Raw genomic sequence first — 22,120 nt, forward strand, 5'->3', positions numbered from 1 at the left:
GCTTACTGCCTCCTAATGGCAGTGTATGCCAATTACAGGGGAAAAAAGTACTTGAGGGTAACATGCACAAATCTAAAGTTCTCAAGTGACAGCTAATAGCACATTGTCCTTTAATGCACAGTTTCTTGTGAGATAGAAAATATAGTTATTGACACCTCCACCTCCATTTTTGTGACCTGCATTATACACCAGCTCCAAGGCTACTTCATCACATCTTGAAGATATTAGCGGTATGCACACATATCCAGGACTGTAGCTCAAAAGGAGAGGCCACATCTGAGAATCCCAGGACTGTGGCTCTAAAGGAGATGCTGGGAATCCCAAGAATGCTGGATTAGAGTAAAAGTTCTTCACCTCTTTGGCAGACTGGTGAAGATTTGGATCTCTTCTTAGAATACTTTTTAATGTGTAAATACATAAGATTGCAAGGGAAACCAATTACATCACAATACAGTTGTCAAATAAACTATATAAAATAGTCTGCCTTCCCAAGGCAGGGTGGAGGGAAGGGAGAGATGGAGAGAATTTGGAATGCAAAATTTTAAAAAATGAATATTAAAATTTTTGTTTATATTTAGTTGAGAAAACATAAAAATTAAATGTTTTTAAAATGTGTATTTTTTTAAGAACAAAGGCACAGCCCCCAGGTTAAGAACTCTTGGATTGGTGGGCACATTACCTGGATGGATAACCAGCTGCACTGATACGGATGGTCTCCAGTACCCCACAGGCTCTGAGCTGCTGGACTGCTCTTTTTGGATCAAAGCTGCAAAATCAAAAAGTTTTTTCAAAACCTACAAAGTACTATAACAGAAATGTGAAAAAAAAAATTAGATACTTCCCCCACCCTCCACCTCAAGTTGATTTATTAGGTCTCTGCTGCCAAAAATAGGCCATATAAAAATTAGCCTGCACCCATGAGCTCAGGCCTGAAGTTAGACAAAAACTAAAAGAAATTAGACTACAAAGACATGAACCATTCCAACAGTTTCAGAAGCTGGGTTTTTGTTTGTGCTGTTTCCATTATCTGGAATTTGCTCTCCTTAGCCTGGACCACTTCTATATATTCCAAGGTCCACATTGCTATTTTTCTTTCATCAAACATCCCTGATAACCCCAGCCCACAGTACTTTCCCAAATCTCTCAATTTCTAAAGCCCAGACTCAGCTAAGGTCAGCACTCAAAATCAACATGATACAATCTAGCACTTCATTAAACACTGTCTACATATTATTGGTTTGACACATTCAAGTCTTTGTTTCCTCCTTTATTGTAGAATAAAAGCTTCTTGAGTGTAAAGTCTGTGTCTCCTATTTCTCTGGTATCCCACACAGCACCAGCACAGTCCTGGGCACACTGTGTGCATTCAACCAACAGTCAGTGAGCCTTTACTACATACAAGGTACTATGAGTGGCTGTTATGGTGAATACAAAAATGCTCTAGGATCTAACTGCCTATAACTACATTGCAATGTAGCAGATGAAAAACATGATATGAAAGGAATAAACAAAACTCAATAGGAAATCAGAACAGAGGAGAGCTCTCCCTGCCAGCTGAGGTGATCCAAGGAGGCTTCATAGAAGAGGTAACATTTGGGCAGGGCTGTTTAAAAATAACTCCCATTTCTGTGGTGATTTTAACGGTTAAAAAGGGCTTTCTTGACAGCAACTGTGTGAGGATGAGTGGGAATGTTATTCTCTCCATTTTAAAGGCTAATAAAACACATCAATAAAACTAAAAGTGTAAAAATGAAAAATACATAAAATAAAATTAAAAATAAATATTAGGTAATTAGGTGATTTGCATAAGTGGAGAACTGGGACTCAGACTTTACCCTTTGCATTCCAAGATCAGGGCTCTTTCCATGGCACCTCACAGCTTTAATATCATTTTAATAATATGATTTAATATCATCAAATAATATTTCTAATATGTATAATAATAATGATTTAATAAAATACTTATTGATAGGATGACTGATTCTCTCTGTCATCAGCCTCATCAGTTCCTGGACAACCCTAAATCTAGAAAAGATGAGATTGACCTATGGGGCTAAGACATTTATGGTAACGACCAATAAGATGTAACTGGCTTCCAGGGAATTAAAGTAAAACCTTTACAAACATTCACTACATTCTCCCCACTAGGGACTGAAACAGCAGTTGAGGTTTCATTCCAGGGCCATGTTTTGGAATGCTGGAGATTAATGTTGATGTCAGCATAAACCTTGGTTGGGGAATGGGCAGACTGCTGCCTCAGTTGGATTAATGGAGACAGATTCTGTATAACTCCAGGGCAAAGAAAGTCCTGGGCAATTCCTCTCTATGCTCATTTGTTACTTTCTCTCTGATGAGGCCAGTGATTCTTTTCCTAGTTGAGTCAGCCAGTTTAACCAGGAAATGGCAGTGTATTTCTCATATGGGTTCTTAATCATTTGCTATAAGCTATTACTATGTGCCAGGCACTACAGGATTAGGATTCAAAGAGGAATCACAAACATTTACTTGCCTTTAAAACACTTAGATTTTATTGAAAGGAAACAACAAGAACATAAGTAAGCTTGCAAAAGCCATGTACAAAGCAAATATATATTAATATCTGCTAATATAACTGTCTGTATTAAATTTCCCTACGTGAACCTCCCTCTACCTGCCTTCTGTTTGTGAGGCCATGTAAGGACAAATTCATCCATTAAATAATTCAAACACTTATTAAGCGATTATATACATGTGTGTGTGATACACATACATACAATAACACATGCTATTAAATAGAGAAGCCAAGAGTCAGAAGTGATCTTTTCCTTTTTTGACCTAGCATCATATATGAAACTTCTCTTATGTACTTGTGTTCCAGTTGTATTCCCTGCCTCACCTCCTACTATATCATAAATTCCATGAGGGTAAAGACCCTGCCTTCTGAATCTCTGTAACTTCTCACAAGTGCTTATCACTGTCTCAAAACATAATAGTAAATGTTTATTGACTGCAATTACAAGGCACTTCAAGAGGGGATGGGGAAAACCCAGGGCTAACTATGGCACTATCTCTCCCTGTCCTCGAGAAGCACAGAGTCAAAGAGAAAAGGTGTGTGTGCACATATATATGTATATATGTGTACATGTACACATGTATGTTTGTGTGTGTGTGTGTATATATATATATTTGTGTGTGTATATCAGTAATCATCATATAAGATGGAATATAGTAAATCCATAATAGAAATAACCAGAGTGCTATGGGAATGTCCAGGAAGAAGAATCATAGAATTTGGGCTTTGGAAGGGATCTCAGGGATCACTGAGTCCAGTCTATAGATGAGAAAGAATCTTCACTAAAATATACCAGACATATAATCATCCAACCTCTGCCTCAAAACTTCCAGTAAGGACAGGAACTCACTACTTTCAAGACATTCCATTCCCTGTCTGGATAGCTCTAATTGCTAGAAATTTTCACCTTACATCAAAGTCAAATCTATTTCTCTGTTAGTTCCACCCATGACTCCTAGTTCTATCACTCGGGGCCAAACAGAATAAATCTAAACCCTCTTCCATGATGTGGCTGACTCAGAGAGCAGTGAGCTACTTAAGTATCATGGCCCTCAAACCCTACCCTGCAACCCATCTTCTCTTCTTCAGTTTCTTAAAATGATCACCATACAGCAGGACACAAGACTCTGCCATCCTGGATTCCTTCATATAGATATTCTCCAACTTAACCAATTAGTTAATACTAAACTGTTGCTCTAAGAACTAGAGAAAAAAATTTAAGAGAGAGATAAATTAGAGAAGGTTTCATAGAGAAGGTGTTACTTTAGCTGGGCCTCAAATGACAGAGAAGATTTCAACAGGATGATAATACAGCCAATGGCTCAAAGACTTTTCAAGGGTGGGGAACCTGTGGTCTCAAGGCCACATTTGTCCTGGCCACATGTGGCCTCAAGGTCGCAGGTTCCCCACCCCTGAAAAGTTTAGAGGATTCTTAACATTTCTGTGCTTCGAATTCCTCACTGTTGTAAAATGGGGATGAAAACATCTATTCTGCTGGAGAATGGTCTAGTAGAAAAAGACCAGACTGACAATCAAGAGGTTCAGGTCCTAGTCCTGGCTATTTTGAGTAAATAGTTTCATTATTTTGAAGAGTTCACTAAATTCTCACCCCTATTTTCTTTCATCTCTATTTCCTCTTGAAGAGGTCACTAAAATCTCACCTCCATTTCTTCTTGAAGAGGTCACTAAAATCTCACCTTCTTTTTTCCTTGAAGGGGTCACTAAAATCTCATCTCCATTTCTCCTTGAAGGGGTGGCTAAAGTCTCACTTCCACCTCTCACCTCTTTTTCTCCTTGAAGGGTCACTAAGGTCTCACCTCCACTTCTCACTTCCATTTCTTCTGAAAGGGGTCACTAAAATGTCACCTGACTTCTCACCTCCATTTCTCCTTGAATGGGTTACTAAAGTTTCACCTCTATTTCCTCAGATTCAAAATGGGGATAAAACTATCAGTCCTAACTAGTTTACACTGCAATCTTGAAGATTAAATGAGATGACAGATGTGAGGAATGATTCTGAAAAGTTAAAAGAGAAATGGGAAGCATTATTACTCTTTCCTCAAATAAGGCTCCAGACACAGACAAAATGAAAGCAGCGAGCCTTTGTAGTTCTCAATCCAGGATCCTACTATTGCATCAGGCCAATATTTTGTACTTAGGGTCATTTATTTAGGGAGAGAAGGTATTTGGGAGCAATCAGCCCTTTTGCCCTGTGAAAGGAGAAAAGTCACCACATCCCTAACTGAAAACTCATCAAGGACCATATTGTCAAACTGCACAGATTCCCAATCCTCTGGAAAAATCTAAATTTACATTTCTCTTCCTGCTGAGACATGCACTTTCAGTAGTCTAAGAAGACAGCTGGGTGCAGACTCTCTCTGTCACAACTTGGTACCCTCTCAAGAGTCATATCCCACTTAAACAATTGCCCCACATGCTGAAAATTCTCTTCTCCCTTCCCACAAGCCTTGTAAGATCTGGCAGCCTGTGCTCAGGACACTATGACTGTCTTGAATTCCTAGATGCCAAACCAACAGGTTCACTTTCTAGGGGTCAGGTTAGTGCCCTCAAACAAATGAGGAGCTGGTGAAAGTGAACAGGTGAGCTAATCATGTGGGAGAAGCACATTTAGACTCTACTGGCTTCCTCAGGATCTGGAGAGACTACAGGAAGAGAACAAAAGCAATCTTGAGACGTCAGTTGGTCTGTCACAGTCAACAAGCATTTTTTAAGTACTTCCTATACAATAGGGTATACAGGAGGCAAAGTACATAGAATGCCTGACCTGGAGTCAGGAAGACTCATCTCCCTGAGTTCAAATCTGACCTTGGACACTTACTAGCTGTGTGATCTAGTTACTTAAACTTAAAGTTACTTAACTTTGTTTAACTCAGTTTCCTCATCTGTAAAAAACAAGTTGGAGAAGGAAATGGCAAACCTTTCTAGTCTAGTATCTTTGCTAAGAAAACCCCAAAAGAGCATGAAATGACAAACAGCAATGTGCCAGGCACCACATTAAGCACTAGGGATCCAAAGAAAGGCAAAACAATGGTCCCTGCTGTTGGAATAATTCTACAAACCCTTGTGGTTGAGCGTAATTTTATTTATCTCCAATACTTGTATATATATTATGTCACTTGAGGAGGGCAACATCCCAGCAGAAAGGAAGGGACAGTCTTCATAGCTTTCATTTATTTATTTACTTTTATGGAAGAATAGGGAATGGGGATAAGCCTAAGACTAAGTGACTTGACTAACTCCATGCAAGAAATTAGTGGAAGAGACTAATCTGGAAAGCAGGTCTACCGCCTCTTGGTCTTGTGCTCTCTTCATTGTACCACAAAGAAGGAAAAGGGAAAAATTTGGTTTATTTGGGGTATATGTGTATGTGCACACATATACATATTTATATTATATATTTATATATTATATTGATTTAATTATATCTTATGTAACTATATTATTTATATATTTAATAATATATATTATCATTATATATAATACCATATGTTTATACAAGTATATTAAATAATATATATTTATATATGTACACGTTTTCTCCTCCAACACAATGCAAGCTTGTTGAGGGTAGCATCTAGCCCAGTAATTGTTGAATAAATGCTTGCTGATTAAAAAATATATATAATAAAAGAATTTTGATTCAAACAGGATCTAGAAGTCATTTTACAGCTAAGGAAACCAAAGCCTGAAAAAGTATAGTGGCATACCTAAAGTTACACAACTTTTTTTTTTCAGTGACAAGGTTACTTGAGCTGGAACCAAAGCTTCCTGATCCTATCCTAGAGCTCTTTGAATGCTGCCTCATGCCCTTCACAGACACTGTGTCCTTCATACATACTGTTCCTCTAACATCCTGTCTTCCTCTCCTCATCTGGAGTCAGCCAAGGAATAAATGTCATGCAGTGACACTTCCTAAGTGCATCTCAAAAACCAGGAGAAAAAGAGGATGAAAAGGAAAGATGGCAGGATGTATCAGCACCAACCAGGGAAGGCTCACTTCCCTGTGCCCTCCCCACCATCTTTTCCAAAGGCCAGTCCCATTTGAACTCAAGCAGGTCAACTTCAATTTAATAGTAGAGACTGATGAAAGAAACTTCAAGAAGATCCTCTAAAAGAGATAGCAGGTGATAGAGGAGTAAAAAAGAATTTGAATAAAAATGGAAAAAAATCCAGCCCCAGGTCTTGGTACCACACTTCTTAAGGAGTTGATTGAAGGTGGGATGTCCATTCTGAGACCATGCCATCCTCATTCAGGCCTCTGTGCCTTTGCTTATACTGTTTTCCTCTGTCCCCTTCTGCCTTTCTTTCATTTATCAAAATCCTACTCATTGCTTAAGGTTCACCCAAGTCCTCTCTCTTCCATGAAGCTTTTCCTGACTACTCCTGTCCACAGTGATTTCTCCAACTTTTGCACTCAGCACTCACAATCTACTTTAATGTTTTATTCATGTATTTACTTTTTACATCATAATATCTTACCCTACTCTCTGAGTTTCCTCTCCCATGCCCAATTCAGCACTTAGGACCTGTACCACTAACTTTAACTCTTAAACATATAGTGTTTTGGCAAAGTTCTCTGTTTCAAGTGTGTCTATCAACTTTCCCAACAAAACAAGGTCTGTGGGAAGGAGAAATATTGTCACCTTTGGATGACAGAAGCATGGATTTAGAGCTAGAAGGCACCTTAAAGACCATGTAAGGCCAACTCCCTCATTTTATAGATGACCTTGGGTCCAAAGATATGAACCAATTTATCCAGGGTCACACCAGTAGTAAGTAAGAGAAGCTGGGATTTGAATTCAGGTTCCTTTAGTTCTAAATCTAGTACCATTATTTTTTTCTCTAATGGACCACCCTGTCTCCCTCTCTTTTGTATTGTGCACAGTGTCATGCACAGGACTAGGCACATAAGAGCTCAACACATCCTCACTGGCTTGGATTGAATTTGTGAATTGCTACTGGGGAATATTCTATGCTAGTTATTTGGCCTGAAGACCACATACATCAATCTTCAAAGCTGTGTCTCACCTTCCTATTCCATATCTATATTCAAAAACACATTTCCCTCCTGCTCTCTCTGGCCCTTCAACTTCCCTTGGAGAACATGAACCCTAACCCAACATGACCCCTGAGTGACAGAAAGTATGGGGCTGTTGCAAAAGGAGTACTTACTGGAAGGGAAGTTTCTCATCATTTGGCTTGATACAGCGAACATAGTGAGGCGTTGTGGCATTCAGAGTCTCCATGAGCAGGTTCAGGGAGGTGCGGAACTGGGAATGATGAAAAGAGCAGTCATCATCATTAAAACAATCAACCAAACAACCAGAACTGTGGCATAGTGTAAAAAGTAACAGAAAAGGAGTATTATGCCTGAGCTTGAAGTCACCCATTGGTCACTATGCTTTTTATATGACCTGGATAGAACAACTCAACCCTCTAAGGTTCAGTTTCTTCTTCTGCAGAGCAGGAATAATAAAACCTGTCTTACCCATATTATCAGCATCTTGCATAGCTCTAATGAGATTTAATAGACATGAAAACACAACTTAATGATAAGGAATTGACATCAATGGTACTGGACTCCTGATATTATGTGGAAGGTCTTAGGTAGGTAGGATAGATGAGAACCTATTTCTTAACATCCAAGCATTCTAAGAGTCAGCAGAAGCCAGAATCTCTATTGGATCACAGAAATGCTGGGGGGCACATGTTGAGCCCCACTACACATTATTGGGCTTGGAGTCAAAACCTCTTGGTAGGACAATAGGCATGAATTTTTCTTTTTGTACTCCTGCATTTATTTAAACTATCCTTGTACATTTCTCATTTCATGTCCTTTAGACTCTGTATTCCTGACCCAGTGTCCAGTCTTTCCTCCAGGATTTTAAGGATTTTTCCTGCCTCCCCTCTCTCCTCTACAAGTAAGTATCCTCTAGAAAATACTTTATAATTTCCACCTATAAAGATGCTTATGTTCATCACACACAGTTAGTTATAATGATGAGGTTGTTTCTGCCTATATATGAATATGAGAGCCACACAGAGGACAGATATGTGATCTCAGTGTCAGGAAGACTTGGGCTCAGGTCCCACCTCTAACATATGCTGTCCATGTGACCTTGGGCAAGGAACTTAGACCTCAGTGCTCCAGAAAACTGTAAAATATCAAGTCATAGAGAAGGCAAGGATCTGCACTGATAAAAAGACTTTTCTCTTTTCTCTTTGGGATGTCCCCTGTTTCATTTAAATCATAGCTCTGGAATCTTCCTCCTTTTTTTTCCCTCTCTTTTTCCTCCTCTTCCCACTTTTTCTCCTCTCCATCTTTCTCCCTCCTTTGTTTCTCCTCCTCCTCCCTTTCCTCCTCTTCGTTCTGCTCACTCTCCTCTTTCTTCCTCCCCCTCTTCTCTTTTTCCTTCTTCCTTTGCCCCCTCCTTTCCTCTCTTTCTTTTTTCCTGTGTCTTTCTCTTGTCTCTCTTCCTCTCCTCTCCTCTCTTCTCTGCCCTTTTCTCCTCTCCCTTCCTCCTTCTCTCTCCCCCTATCTTTATTAGGCCTGCTTTATGTAACCAAAAATCACTACTTTGATGAGGTTCACAAGGAGTGAAACTCAAGTGTATCTCCCAGCCCTTCCTCCCCAGTAAGTCGGGGGACACTGACCTGATGGCCCACAGTTTTTTTGTGCTCCTTGTTGGCAGCCTTCATGGGAGGTCTAGCAGAGCGGACACTGATTTTTGAAGACGCCCCCTTCCCAGATGAAGAAGTAGCAGGTGTTGTGTCCTTATCATCTTGAAATAACTCAGCCACCAGTGGAAACTAGAAACAAATACAGAAAGAATGATGATATCATCCCTTATACTTGAATAACATTCTATTATCTTTCCAAGAACCTTTCCAATACTAGATCTCATTTAGTGCTCACAACCCTATCAAGTAGAGAGGGCAGGTATTATTATCCCCATTTAAAGATGCGGCAATTGAAGCTCAGAGAGACTAAGAGACTTATCAAAATAATAGTGGAAAAATCAGGAGTAGACTTCAGGGTTCATGGTACCATGGAGAGAATACCAGCTCTGGAGTTAGAGGACCTGGCTACATAGCCTACTTCTGACTCATTACCTGTGTGATCTTGGGTAAGTCATTGAAGTTCATGGGACCTCAATTTCCCAATTGGATGGAACTAAATGGATTCTGAGGTCTTTTCCAGTTCTAGATTGATGATCATAAAATGACGATCATAAGATGACGATCATAAGTACTATAAGTACTACTACAGTATACTTGCCATCTTAAACTATGGAAACTTCCTCATGACTCCAGTAGCCTCTCCATCCCCTAAAACAAAGAAGTCCAGGGAAACTCAAAATCCCTGAGTCACTGTGTCAGAGTAAGATCAGTGGTAATGACCCAAAGTCTCTTTCCCATTGGCAGAGAGTTGGAATAACAACTGGACACCAATTCCCCAGGAGTCTTCCTTCCCCCAACCCCATCAGCATAAATCACCAACAATCTCTAGGTCTTATGTCCCTTTCCCCAAATTACTGGTCCTACTAGACACAGAAATAACTTTCTTTAAAAAAAAATAAACCTAGATTTTACTAGTTTGAGTGCTTTATTCCCTCTAGGCTCCCAGTAGCGTGCAGTAAATTCCATCCAGGGTTGCAGCAGACCTGACCTATTTCCACTATCCTCCCTGATTACCCTTCATATTTCAAGTATGTCCCATCAATAAAGTTAGCTTGGTTTACTATTTTGCTGTGTAGTTCATGTTTTCTTGAATGAGACTTGAGTATCCCAAACCTTTTTAAGTCCACATTAAGATATAAATTTCCACTCCCACACTAATGCTCCACTAGCAGGAAAAAAACACATTCCCCTGTGACTCTTAGTATTTTATTAGCATATATCTGTAGCTGGAAGGGATATTAGCAGCCATGTAGTTCAATCCCTTCATTTTAGAGATGAGGAAATGGAGGCCCAGTCAGGGCAAGATTTGAACCCAGGTCCTTTGACTTCAGCATCAGAACTCTTTGAATGGGAGGTGACAACTTCCATAAAAATTCTACTTTGTGTCTCATCATGGTATGAAGGTAAACCTGGGACCTCAAGGGCCACACTCGCAGAACACAAGTGCTGGAAGATTCTATCATGCTAGAAAAGCTTAGAGTCAGGTCTTGACAACAGATGAGGTCCACTTTCTGAGGACAGCCTTAGTATGGAGAGGCTCATAACCAGTAGGCTTACCACTTGATAAACTCTTTGGTCCTAGCATTCCACAAAGCAATACATATATATGTGTGTATACATATATAATATATATACACACACACAAAAGTTCTCAGCAGAATAAAATCTCATCTTAAAAGATTTCATTTAAAGGGTGTTTCTTGTCAACAGGTTACCTACTAGTGCATTCATGAAAAATATACTGCAGTCACAGTGTTATGCATTTGTCCCATAGTGTGTGTGTGTGTGTGTGTGTGTGTGTGTGTGTGTGTGTGTGTGTGTGTGTGTGTGTGTGTGTGTGTGTGTGTGTGTGTGTAGACCCAACCTTCCTCAAGGAAAATGCATGGGATTATGGGAAGGTTTAGAGAAGTAGCCCCACATCAGGGGTAACCAAAGCTGAAAACTCCACTGAATTCCTTCCCTTGAAAGGAATACATCAAAACATGGTGGACCACAGAACCATTTTAATCTCTTGTTTAAGTATGAAGACCTGCCGTATGACCTGAAAATACCAGATTTCACCTTCACTCAGGGTTACAACAGGATTTACTGAAACCAGATGCACAAAGACTCCAAAAGGTCAATAAGGAATCCTCAGACTCAACACTTGGCAGAACAGTCTGTAGCAGATATCTGCAAGTGCTCCCTTCCCCAAAGCTTAAGATAACATTAAGGCACAGTAAGGTAAAAGTTCCTGGATGAAGATAACTAAACTGTTCTATAATAATTATTTTTTTGTAAAGCTATCTACTTTTTCTATATAGGAAACAAGTGTTTGCAAGTACTGCTAGGCTTAAGTAGTAAGAGATATTCATTCATTCAAACATCACTAACACCTGCTATGTGTCAGGCACTGTACGGAGATACAGAAAGAGGCAAAAGACAGCCCCTGCTCTCAAGGAACTTGGAATCTAACAGGGAGAATATATGCAAACAAATATACACAAAGCAAGTTCTGTACAGATAATGAACAGGAAATAATTCAAGGAGGGAAAGCACTGAGATTAAGAGGTATTAGGAAAGACTTTCTGTTGAAGGTAGAATTTTAGTAGAGATTTCAAGGAAGCCAGGGAGGTCAGTAGTTGAGCAGAGGATGGAAAGCATTCCAGACATGTTGTTGTTAAGTTGTATTGAGTTGTGTCTGACTATTTGTGACCCCATTTGGGTTTTTCTTGGCAGAGATACTGGAGTGGTTTGCCATTTCCTTTTCTAGTTCATTTTTCAGTGAGGAAACTGAGGCAAACAAGGTTAAGTGACTTGCCCAGGGTCACACAGCTAGTAAGTAAGTATCTGAGGCCAGATGTGACCTCAGGAAGATGAGTCCAGGCATGGGAAAAGTCAAAGAAAAGTTTCTTATGCCATGGGAAGGTTATGGGTTATAATATTTATGAATTTTACAGTTTGAAAAATAGATCTGTTATGAGAGTTGAGATTTTTTTTCCTGCTCTCTCTGGCTTCTGATGCTTATTGGTTTTTCCCTTTTCTTGCTGCTGCTTCCTGAGAAGGATGACTTTATGGAATCTTTTTCCCTGGTCTGGAAAAAGAGAACATTTTTCTGCCCATACTTTTCTTAAAGGTCTCTTACTTTTACTAAGGGATTAGAAGCTCAAGAACTGTCTTGCCTTTTCTTATTTGAACCCACCCCAGCAAGAGTATCTGATGAGATCCTGCCAAAGGTAACCTTACTACTCTGTCTAACTTTCTCTTCTAGCTCCTCTTCTTTTGATCTCCCTTATCCTCTATGTGTCTAAATATACCTTCTCATGAACTTTAACCCTATTTACCTCTGTTCTTTGCATGTATCTCTGTACATGTCCTGACCATGGTGTATGATTTGCTATAAGTCATGAAAGATAAGTTCCTGGTGCAAACAAGGCAATAAACATTTATTAAACACCTACTGTGTACCAGGTACTGTGGTTAGTGCTGGAGATAAAAGGAAAGGTAAATGACAATCACTGCTCTCAAGGAGCTCACAACCTAAAGTGGGAGTTGTAACATGTAAACAGCTGTGTGTAAACAATATATGTGACAAGATAAATGGGAAGTGACAACAGCAATGTAGAGCAATAGGCATTCATTTCAGTTCAGTCATTTCAGTTGTGTCCAACTTTTCATGAACCCTTTGGAGTTTTTGTGGCAAGGATGCTGGAGTGATTTACCATTTCCTTTTCCAACTCATTTTACAGTTGAAGAATGGAGGCAAACAGGGTAAATGACTTGCCCAGGGTCACACAGCTAGTGTCTGAAGCTGGACAACTCACAGAAGAGAAGTCTTTCTGATTCCAAATCTAGCATCTTATCTATTGGTCCACCTAACCACCCATAGATGGGAAATAATTAACAAAGAGAAGGCACTAGAATTAAGAGTGATTGGGAAAGGCTTCCTGTAGAAAGTGGGATTTTAGCTGGGACATGAAGAAAACCAGGGAAGATAAGGGAGGGGGCAGAGATGAGCGGGAAGAGGATGACAACTAGGGGAAAATGAAGAGAACTATATTCTTCAAAGAACAGCAAGGAGACCAGTGTCATTGGATTGGTATGTGTGCACGTGTGTGCATGTAAGATGTAAGAAGACTGGAAAGATAAGGAGGGGACAGGTTACGAAGGTTTTTGGATGTCAGCAAAGTAGTTAACTGGTAGAGCTCATTCCAATTTTCCTACTTGCCCTCTGAATTACTATTTCTCCAATATTTTCAATGTAAATCTCAATTCTGTATGAGTGATAAATGTAGACTCCAGTTTTTAAAGACTTATGAAAGTGTAAATTGAAGGGTACAATCTGTCAAAATGCAGCACTGCCAAAGTTAAAAGAGCCCAAATTCATGTGGAAACGAAGCATTTGTCCATCAGAGGAATCTTGCTAACATTCCCATGCATTTGAGAAAAATCACAGAAAATTTCTCAAAATATATAACAGGGAAGGGAATAAGCAATTGTATAGTACCTCTGTTTGGATCCTGAAGTAACAGGGAGTCAGTGGAATTCACTGAGTACAGGAGAGACAAGGTTAGCCTGGGACTTTAAGAAAATCACTTTGGCAGCTTTGTGAAAGAGATGTTGGAGAAGGGGCAGAGCTAATGTAAGGACACCACTTGAAAGGTCACTGTGATAGGTGAGATAAGAGGATGGTGAAGGACTGACCTAGAGTGGTGGTGATGTGAATGGAGAGAGGACGATAGATTCAAGTTATGTTGTGGAGGTAGAAATGAGATCTAGAAACTGAGTAGATAAGTGGGTTGAGAAGTTTAGGATAGCAGTGAGGTAAGACACATTTGACCAAGTCACTCACTCAAGAATCTTTTGTGATTCTCTTTAAAAGAACTTCTTTTTAAAGCCTCTCATCTACCTTTTCAGTCTTCTTTCATATTCCTTTTGATACAGTCTCTATTCCAGTCAAATAAATCTACTAGCTCTTCCTTGTACATATTAACTCTTGCGTCCTATGCCTTTACTCAGTCTCCCACATCTGGAATATACTCCCTCTCCTCCACACCTCTGCCTTTCAGATGCTCTTTCTTCAATGCATAGCACATTTACTAGTTTTTCCACATGTAAGGTGATTCCTGGGCCCCTCCCACAAGTGATAATGCTGTCTTGCTTTTGAAATAATTTTGCTATACCTGGGTAAAAACTTGCTATTTATTTACACATTGTATCATCTGCCTTTGTTCTCATTATCTTCCAATATAATGTTAGATCCTTTCAGGACATCTTATGTTCAAAATCATCTTCCTGAGTTCAAATGTGACCTCAGATACTGACTAGTTGTCTGACCCTGGGCAAGTCACTTAAGCTACTTTGTCTCAGTTTCCTCATCTGTAAAAAGATCTGGAGAAGAAAATGGCAAATCACTCCAGTATCTTTGCCAAGAAAACACCAAATTGGGTCATGAAGTCAGACTGAACAACAACAAAATGGGTAATAACATACTTGGTGCCATCAAAATGTTAGAACAGCAGTTCCACAGTAAAACACCAAGAATGTGGATCTAAATACTAAAACCAATTATTCACAAAATTGTGTCTCTCCTGATTATATTAGGGAAGTAATAAATGCATCTTGATTTGAATGTGAATTGAATTTCCTGCTTCACTCCTCCACTGAGCCAAATCCTGCCCATCACTGATATAATTTGTAATTCAAACACTATTTTCTCTATGGGGCATGAATATTACAACTTTAATAGACTCTTTTTTGCCCTGGAACTCTCACAGTACAGATCTGTACCATATTTCTATCAATGCAGTCCACGCAGTGATACCCAGTAGTTACCTTGATTGACATTGTCCAGGCCTCCCACTGTGTCTAAATTCAGGACTAACACTGAACTTTGGCATGAAAACCAATGAGCTGTAAGTATGTTAGAGATGAAAGGAAAATCTAGGTTTTATAAGCCATCTTTTGAACTTCAGCCAGGATTGAACACAGGATACACAAAGATGGTGGTGTCTGTGGGTCAGGCAGTCTTCCCAGCATGCTACAAATTAGAGAGGGATTTCAGATTTGAACAGAGGACAAACTATCAGAACTCCACCCACTCTGACCTTAGAAGTAGGGGCTTTCATTTAAAAAACAGAGACGACAAGATCAGCAAATGAGATGCAGAGAAGTGAGCAGAGAGGGTCACACACTCTGACCTTCGAGGAGAGGTAGAGAATTGCTCAGGCTGAAGCAAGAAGTCCGAGCTAAAAACTAAGTGCTCAACTTTGCCATTTTAGCTTGATCTAAGGACCATTCCACTTGCTGCTCCCCACTCCCCAATGACAGGATGAGCTCTGGGGAGACAGACAGACATTCTGGGGAGATAGAACTTACTACTGACCATCTGAGATGCTCTAACAAGGTAACAAGGTAAGACTGACTTGGAGTCTCTCCTCTGTGCTAACCAATGGGACTGAAATCTCCTATTATCTGCCCCTTTTTCTCTCCTGATCTGTTCCCAAATGAAGAGCTGAATAGAGGGAAAGCCTGACATGTTGGCCTTTCTTGCTTTCACCTTCTTGCAGCAGCAGACTATAGCATCCAGTTTTAAAACTGATATCTCTTTAATGATCTTGCTTTAAGTGTTTCCTCAGTATGCATGTGATAATGTATTAAAACCCAGATGGCTGCTCAAATCTATTCCAATTCTGCTTATTCAGATGCTAGTAATGAGATAACGAATGGAGGGAGGACTAACCTGGAAGGGAACATGCATACCGAGGCTTCATAAACCCAATTTGGATGTGCTAGCCCAACTTTGAGTCACACAGTTTTTAAAGCATGAGAGGGAAAAAGAGAATTCTGTTTTGCGGACAATTTCTTTCTCAGACCAGAAACAATAAGGAGTCTCAAGCTATACAATGCAATGTGCCAATAACATTTTTTGATGTATATCTTTAAAAAAAATGCTCCTTACTGAAGGGAGTCATGGGATGAAAGCCATCCTTCCACAAGGAGGAGGGACAAAGGGGGATTCCCTGTTCAAGAACACATTAAGCTCAGCCTGCCTTGCCCACCAGGACCACCTGCTGCTTACAGATTATAAAACAATATAACTAAAATTAGAGAGCATATAGTCCACTGTGCTCATTTCCCAGGTGCAGAAATCAGAGCACAGGGAGTAAGGTGACTTGTCTACATCACATAGCGAACAGTCCAGAACTAGGGTATCCAGGTCTCTTGACCTCCAGCCTGGCGCCATCTTAGTCAAGTGCCATCCCTGTCATTATGATCATCCGTATGTACAAATATTTATGGACTACTCAGTAAACCATTGTGCTAATGTCATGAGATAAAAAAGGCAGAAGATGATCCCTGCCCTGGAGGGGCTTACAATCTAAGATATATAAAGGACTCCCTTCCCCATCCCCTGCAAATACATCTGTTGAAAAAGATGGTATGATACAGTAGAAAGAGCCTGGACTTTGGAGTAAAGGGTTTGGGTTCAAATTCTGACTCTTCTACTTCCTATTTCTATGAATTTGTAGAATTAATTTAATCTTTTTGAACTTCAGTTTGCTCATAAGTTAAATGGGAGGGGTGGACCTCTAAGGTACTTCCAGTTCTAAATTTATACTAAGAAAAATGAACAAATGTATTCTCTACCAACATCCTTGGAACAGTTTATCAGTTCATAAAATCTCAAAAGAAAAAAATTAATGAACTCCTTAAGTGGGTATTTTGAAATATTAGGGTAAATATTAAGTATTAATATTAAGGATAAAAATCACAGAGTTAAACATTAGGGATATGTGATTGTGGAACATTCTCATGGATGGACAGATAGCAGAGGATAAATTTACATCCTCCCCTCCCATCTTCACAAAGCTTAGTCTGACAGGGGAGAGTGTGTTATAGACTAAAAGAGGACGACAGCTCTTTTCCCCATAGAGTCTGGGGGTGAAAGAGTATGTTCCTTTACTGTAAGGGCATCTTGGAGTAAACTGGGTAGGGAAGAGAATGTAGCTCTTCCCCTTAGGCTCTGTGATCCCAAAAAATGGGTTTGAGGTTTTTGGTTTTGTTTCATTTATCCTTTTCAGTTCTAGACGCTCAGGTATAGGAGAGTCCTATACCTGAGAACTCCAGAGATGGGAACCTTGGATCCAGGATTCCGGGCTCGATGTTATAATCAATTCAGCAGGGAAGCCCTGAGAAGCCAAGGTGTGGGGAGACAAACTCAGGAGGACTTCTTTTTTTTTTTTTTTTAAATCAAATAAACCTATTTATCCAAGCTGATAGCAAACATAAATCAGAGAAGGTATATAGATGAGAATGTACCAAATGATTCATAGAGTGAATAAGGTCTCCCATTGGGAATGAGGTACCTCAGCTCCACAAAGAGTGTTCCAGATCTCATCCAAGAGTAAATTTCCTGAAATCTCTAGTACTGTAAACTGGGAATAGAGTTATAACCAAAGTGCTAGATCCTCTATTTGTCAGCTTCTCAGAGTCTTTTTCTCCTTCAGGGACAAGAAGAGTTTCTAGAACTCCATGACTTCTTTCTTTTTTTTTTTAATATGAATTTTATTTATTTTTGGTGTTTTACAATCACTACCATATAACTTACATTTTTTCCCCTCCCTCCCCTCCAAATGGCATACAATTTTATATAGGTTCCACACATACATTCCTATTAAATAGATTTTCACTATAGTCATGCTGTGTTGAAGAATTAAAATGAATGGGAGAAATCATATAACAAACCAAAATGTAATACAAAAGAAAATGATCTGCTACATTCTATGATTGAATTCTATAGTTCTTTCTCTGGATGTGGAAAGCATTTTGCCTTAAAAGATTATTGGGAATTTTTTAATTCCTTGCATTGCAATGAAGTTCCATGTCTACCAGAAAAACCTCTCGCACACTGTGGTCATTGCTGTGCACAAAGTTCTCCTGGTTCTGCTTGTTTCGTTCAACATCAGATCATGTAAGTCTTTCCAGGCCTCTCTGAAGTCTTCCTGTTCATCATTTCTTATAGCACAATAGTATTCCATTACATTCATATACCATAATTTATTCAGCCATTTCCCAATTAATGGGCATCCCCTTGGTTCCAATTTTTGGCCACCACCAAGAGCGCTGCTATAAATATTTTTGTACATGTGGGGCCCTTTCCCATTTTTATGATCTCTTGGGGATACAGTCCTAGAAGCGATATTGCTGGGTCAAAGGGTATGCATATTTTGGTAGCCCTTGGGGTGAAGTTCAGGAGGACTTCTGACTTGAACTTGGTGGTACCAGTACTACATTATAACTGAGCTAAGTTGTGAACTAAACAATCCCTTTCCCTTCCCTGGAGACCAACCTGTAGAGGTGAAATACACACCAGGCTGTTGGGGGGAAGGTTTGTGTCTTTGTTCTTGCTATAACTTTGAAATAAGTATTCCTTTGTAAAAACTAATTGGATTATCAAGTGGTTAAATGAAATAGGGGTGCTTGGACCTCTAAAAAGGGGGGGATTACAATTGGTGGGGGCTTAAGTCTAATGACAGAGATGAGAGACTTCCCCAAACTCCTAAAGGTTCTGGAGGATTGGGGAAGGGGTGCCGAAATGGAATAAATCTGACCTTCAGGCAGTAGGGGCAAGAGTAGTCACTGTTACACACAAAAAGAAGCCTGGCTCCAAAGGAGAAATATGAGGAGATCCTGCTAACCACCCCCTGCCTTTTCCCCCAATATTCCTTTGCAGAGGTGGAAGTCCACAAGTGCAGAGGAACATTGCCTGTGTTTTCAGATTTTTTCCATTGTATTGACTGGTTTTACTTACAGTTTTCTGGTCCCCTTTTTATTGTTTTCCCCTATAAAAATAGTTTATCATATGGGATGATTATCTGGGAAGGTGGAGGGGGGGGGAATTTAGGTGATGTTAAAAACAAAAACAAAAAAAATCAATAAAATTTATTTTAAAAATAAACAAAACAGAAGTTGGAAAAGGCAACAAGCTTTTCTGTCCTCCTTTTCCAGTCAGCATCCAGTTCCTATACAAGTTATTTGCATTTAAATAGATAATTCTGAAGGGATAGGTTCTTCCCAATTGCCAGAGGTGAGAGGCTTACCCCATTCTCCCCGATCCTTAATTCTTCTGTCCGGGTTTTAAACTCAGAGGCTAAAATCACCATCATTAACTCAAGGTCAACGAGGCCCACAGAGGGGACAGTGTCTGCTCTTTCCAAGTGATGTGATTGCTATTTTGCTGGATTAATCATGTCATGGCATTTTTTATACAATGAAGAGAAGAACATTTACTGACTGTGTGACCCTTAGGCAAATTACTTAAACTATCTGTACTTTGATTTCTTCTTAGGTAAAATGGGCATGTTAACATCTGCAGATTCTCTTCAATCTTCTACTTGACCTTTCCTCTCTACTTCACCATTACCACTCTGATTCAGGCCCTCATAAACTTCTTGTCCACATTAGCATTCTAACTGGTCTCACTATCTCAAGTGTCTCAGCTCTCCATCCTTCACACAGCTACCAAAATGATACTCCTAAACAAAGCTGGGATCTGAACATTCCCATCTTGTTTAAAACATCTTAGGTAGCTCTCTGATAATTTTAAATAATATACAAACTCCCTTGTTTGGTATTTAAATTTTTCACATTTGCTTGAGCTAATTACACATCATCCCCCACTTATGAATTCAATGTTCCAAGTCAAAGTTGCTCATTTTCTGTTTCTTATCTATGACATCCCATCATCCCTTGCCTCTGCTTTGTCCCAGGCTATCACTGATGTCTGGAATGCATTCCCTCCACTTTTCTGTCTCTTGGAACTCTTACTTCTTTTCAGTGCCAGCTCAAGGATTAGTCCCTGACCTAACCCTATTCACCTTATTTTTGCATTGTAAATTTGTAGTCATTTTTGTAGTCATGTCCAACTCTTTATGACTTCATTTGGGGTTTTCTTGACAAAGAAATGAGTGGTTTGCCATTTCCTTCTCCAGCTCATTTTGTGGATGAAGAAACGGAGGCAAACAGGGTTAAGTGACTTGCCCAGGGTCACACTGCTAATAAGTGTCTGAGGCTAAATTTGAACTTGGGAAGATGAGTCTTCCGGACTCTAGACTCAGCACTCTATCCACCGTGTCATCTGGCTGCCCATTCACTGTGAATATCTTATGTCTATTTATATATTAACATGATATTCTCAGGGGAGAGAGTAAGTTCGTTGAGGGTGGAGATTGTTTAATATTGTTTCCTTGTGTTCCCAGCACCTAGCATGGTGCCTGCCACATAGTAGGGTGATTACTAAGTGTGTGTTGATTGCCTGAGTGGCTGATTCTAGAGCAAGAAGGGATGTCAGAGGTCATCTGCTCCAAGTCATGCTAGTGAAATACCTTTCAATGTCATTTGCAGAGGTCATATAAGGCAATGAATGTCAATAGCTTTGTAAGTTACAAAGTGCTACAAAAATGTGAATTATTGCTGTTATTATTATTATTATTATTTTCCTGGGCAAAGCATACTTAGAAATTCTCCAGTAAGTGCTTCCAAACACAACAAGGGTAGTTACCATGGAGGGAAATGAAAATACTCCAGACTGAGAAATCTGCATTACAATGTTCCCAGGCAGGTGGCTGCAAAGGTCAGCCTGATCACTATCAGTTGAGTTGTTGCTCTGAGGCTGGCAAGGCTGCATTTCAATTTCAGCCACAGAGAGACAACAATTCCACTGCTGTCCTGGGCAACTCCTCAAACAGATTTTTATTTCCCCCTTTCCCATTTTTATGCGGCATTTCATTGGCAAAAACCAGAACCTTGTGGAAAGATAAAAGGCTGCAGATTAGTCAAAAAAGAAATATATCTATTAGCTTATCTATCGACACATACCCACACTACAATGGCTGTTCACCTACTGGCCACTTAGGGCCACATGCTATTGAGGAAGAAAATGTAAATTCCACTTTGTTGTGTGTTTCAGTCAATCTATAACATTGAGAGCCCCTCACCCCAACCTAAATGCTACAGGAGTTACAAAGAAAAAAGATGTGCCTGTCCTCTGATTATTTTTTTTTATTTCTATAGATATTCTTAAAAACACACTAAATTAGAAGACAGGGGACCTGAATTTTAGTCAAGAGTAGCCACTAACTAGAGAAAGTAACAACTGGGGTGATGAGGAAAGGCCTCATACAGGATGTGTAGCACTAGAGATGTGCTTTGTAAGGAGGGAGGGATTCGGAGGGATAAAGCTGATGAGGGAACACATTCCTGGCACAGAGAATAGTCCATACAAAGGGAAAGAGGAAGCAGATGGAATTCCACATCGGAAGAATATCAAATATAGCCTAGCTTGTCTGTCATGTAGAGTGTACAAAGGGAGGAGTAATATAAAGTCAATGTGGAAAGATAGGCTGAAGACTGATCATAAAAGGTTTAACCAGGGACCCTTTAGGTTCTCAAGTAGGGCCCTTGGACTGAATCCAAATTTAGGCCTCAAAGCCACAGGTTTCCGCACCCCTGGAAGCAACAATAGAAAGAGCACTGATTTGGGAAAAGGGGCTGCAAATCCTGTCTCTGACGTTGCCTGGGTAGTTTTGGGTGGGTCACTTAAGGTCTGTGGGCTTCAGTTTCCTCATTTGCAACAAGGGGAGGGTTGGACTATCTGATCTCTGAGGTCCCCTTCTAGACCTATGATACTAGGGTGTTTAACCTAGGTAAGATTTGATGAGGGGAAGCTGAAGGGAGCCACTAATTTTTGTCAACAGAGCTGAAACTAGCAATTCTTGGGCCTGGATCAGGTTCAGTTGGAAACAGTCTGAGCAGAGGATAGTCTACCCTAGGTAGAGCAGCACAGGGAGTTTGTGCACCCTACAATCTACAGCTCCCCAAGCCTCA

At 39.9% G+C, this 22,120-nt stretch overlaps 1 protein-coding gene across 4 annotated transcripts in view; it reads right to left on the minus strand.

The window, feature by feature from the left end:
* Nucleotides 1-22,120, minus strand: part of LOC140502852 (unconventional myosin-Vb) — a 556,148-nt gene that overhangs the window by 135,482 nt on the left and 398,546 nt on the right. For all 4 annotated transcript variants that reach the window (XM_072606904.1, XM_072606907.1, XM_072606905.1 and 1 more), the window contains 3 exons: nt 9,227-9,382; nt 7,745-7,842; nt 680-766 (listed from right to left, as the gene is read on the minus strand). In XM_072606904.1, coding sequence (XP_072463005.1) covers nt 680-766; nt 7,745-7,842; nt 9,227-9,382 — 341 coding nt within the window. The remainder of the gene's footprint in view (nt 1-679; nt 767-7,744; nt 7,843-9,226; nt 9,383-22,120) is intronic.

Source organism: Notamacropus eugenii, chromosome 4 (assembly GCF_028372415.1).
Source record: "Notamacropus eugenii isolate mMacEug1 chromosome 4, mMacEug1.pri_v2, whole genome shotgun sequence".
Lineage (NCBI taxonomy): Eukaryota > Metazoa > Chordata > Mammalia > Diprotodontia > Macropodidae > Notamacropus > Notamacropus eugenii.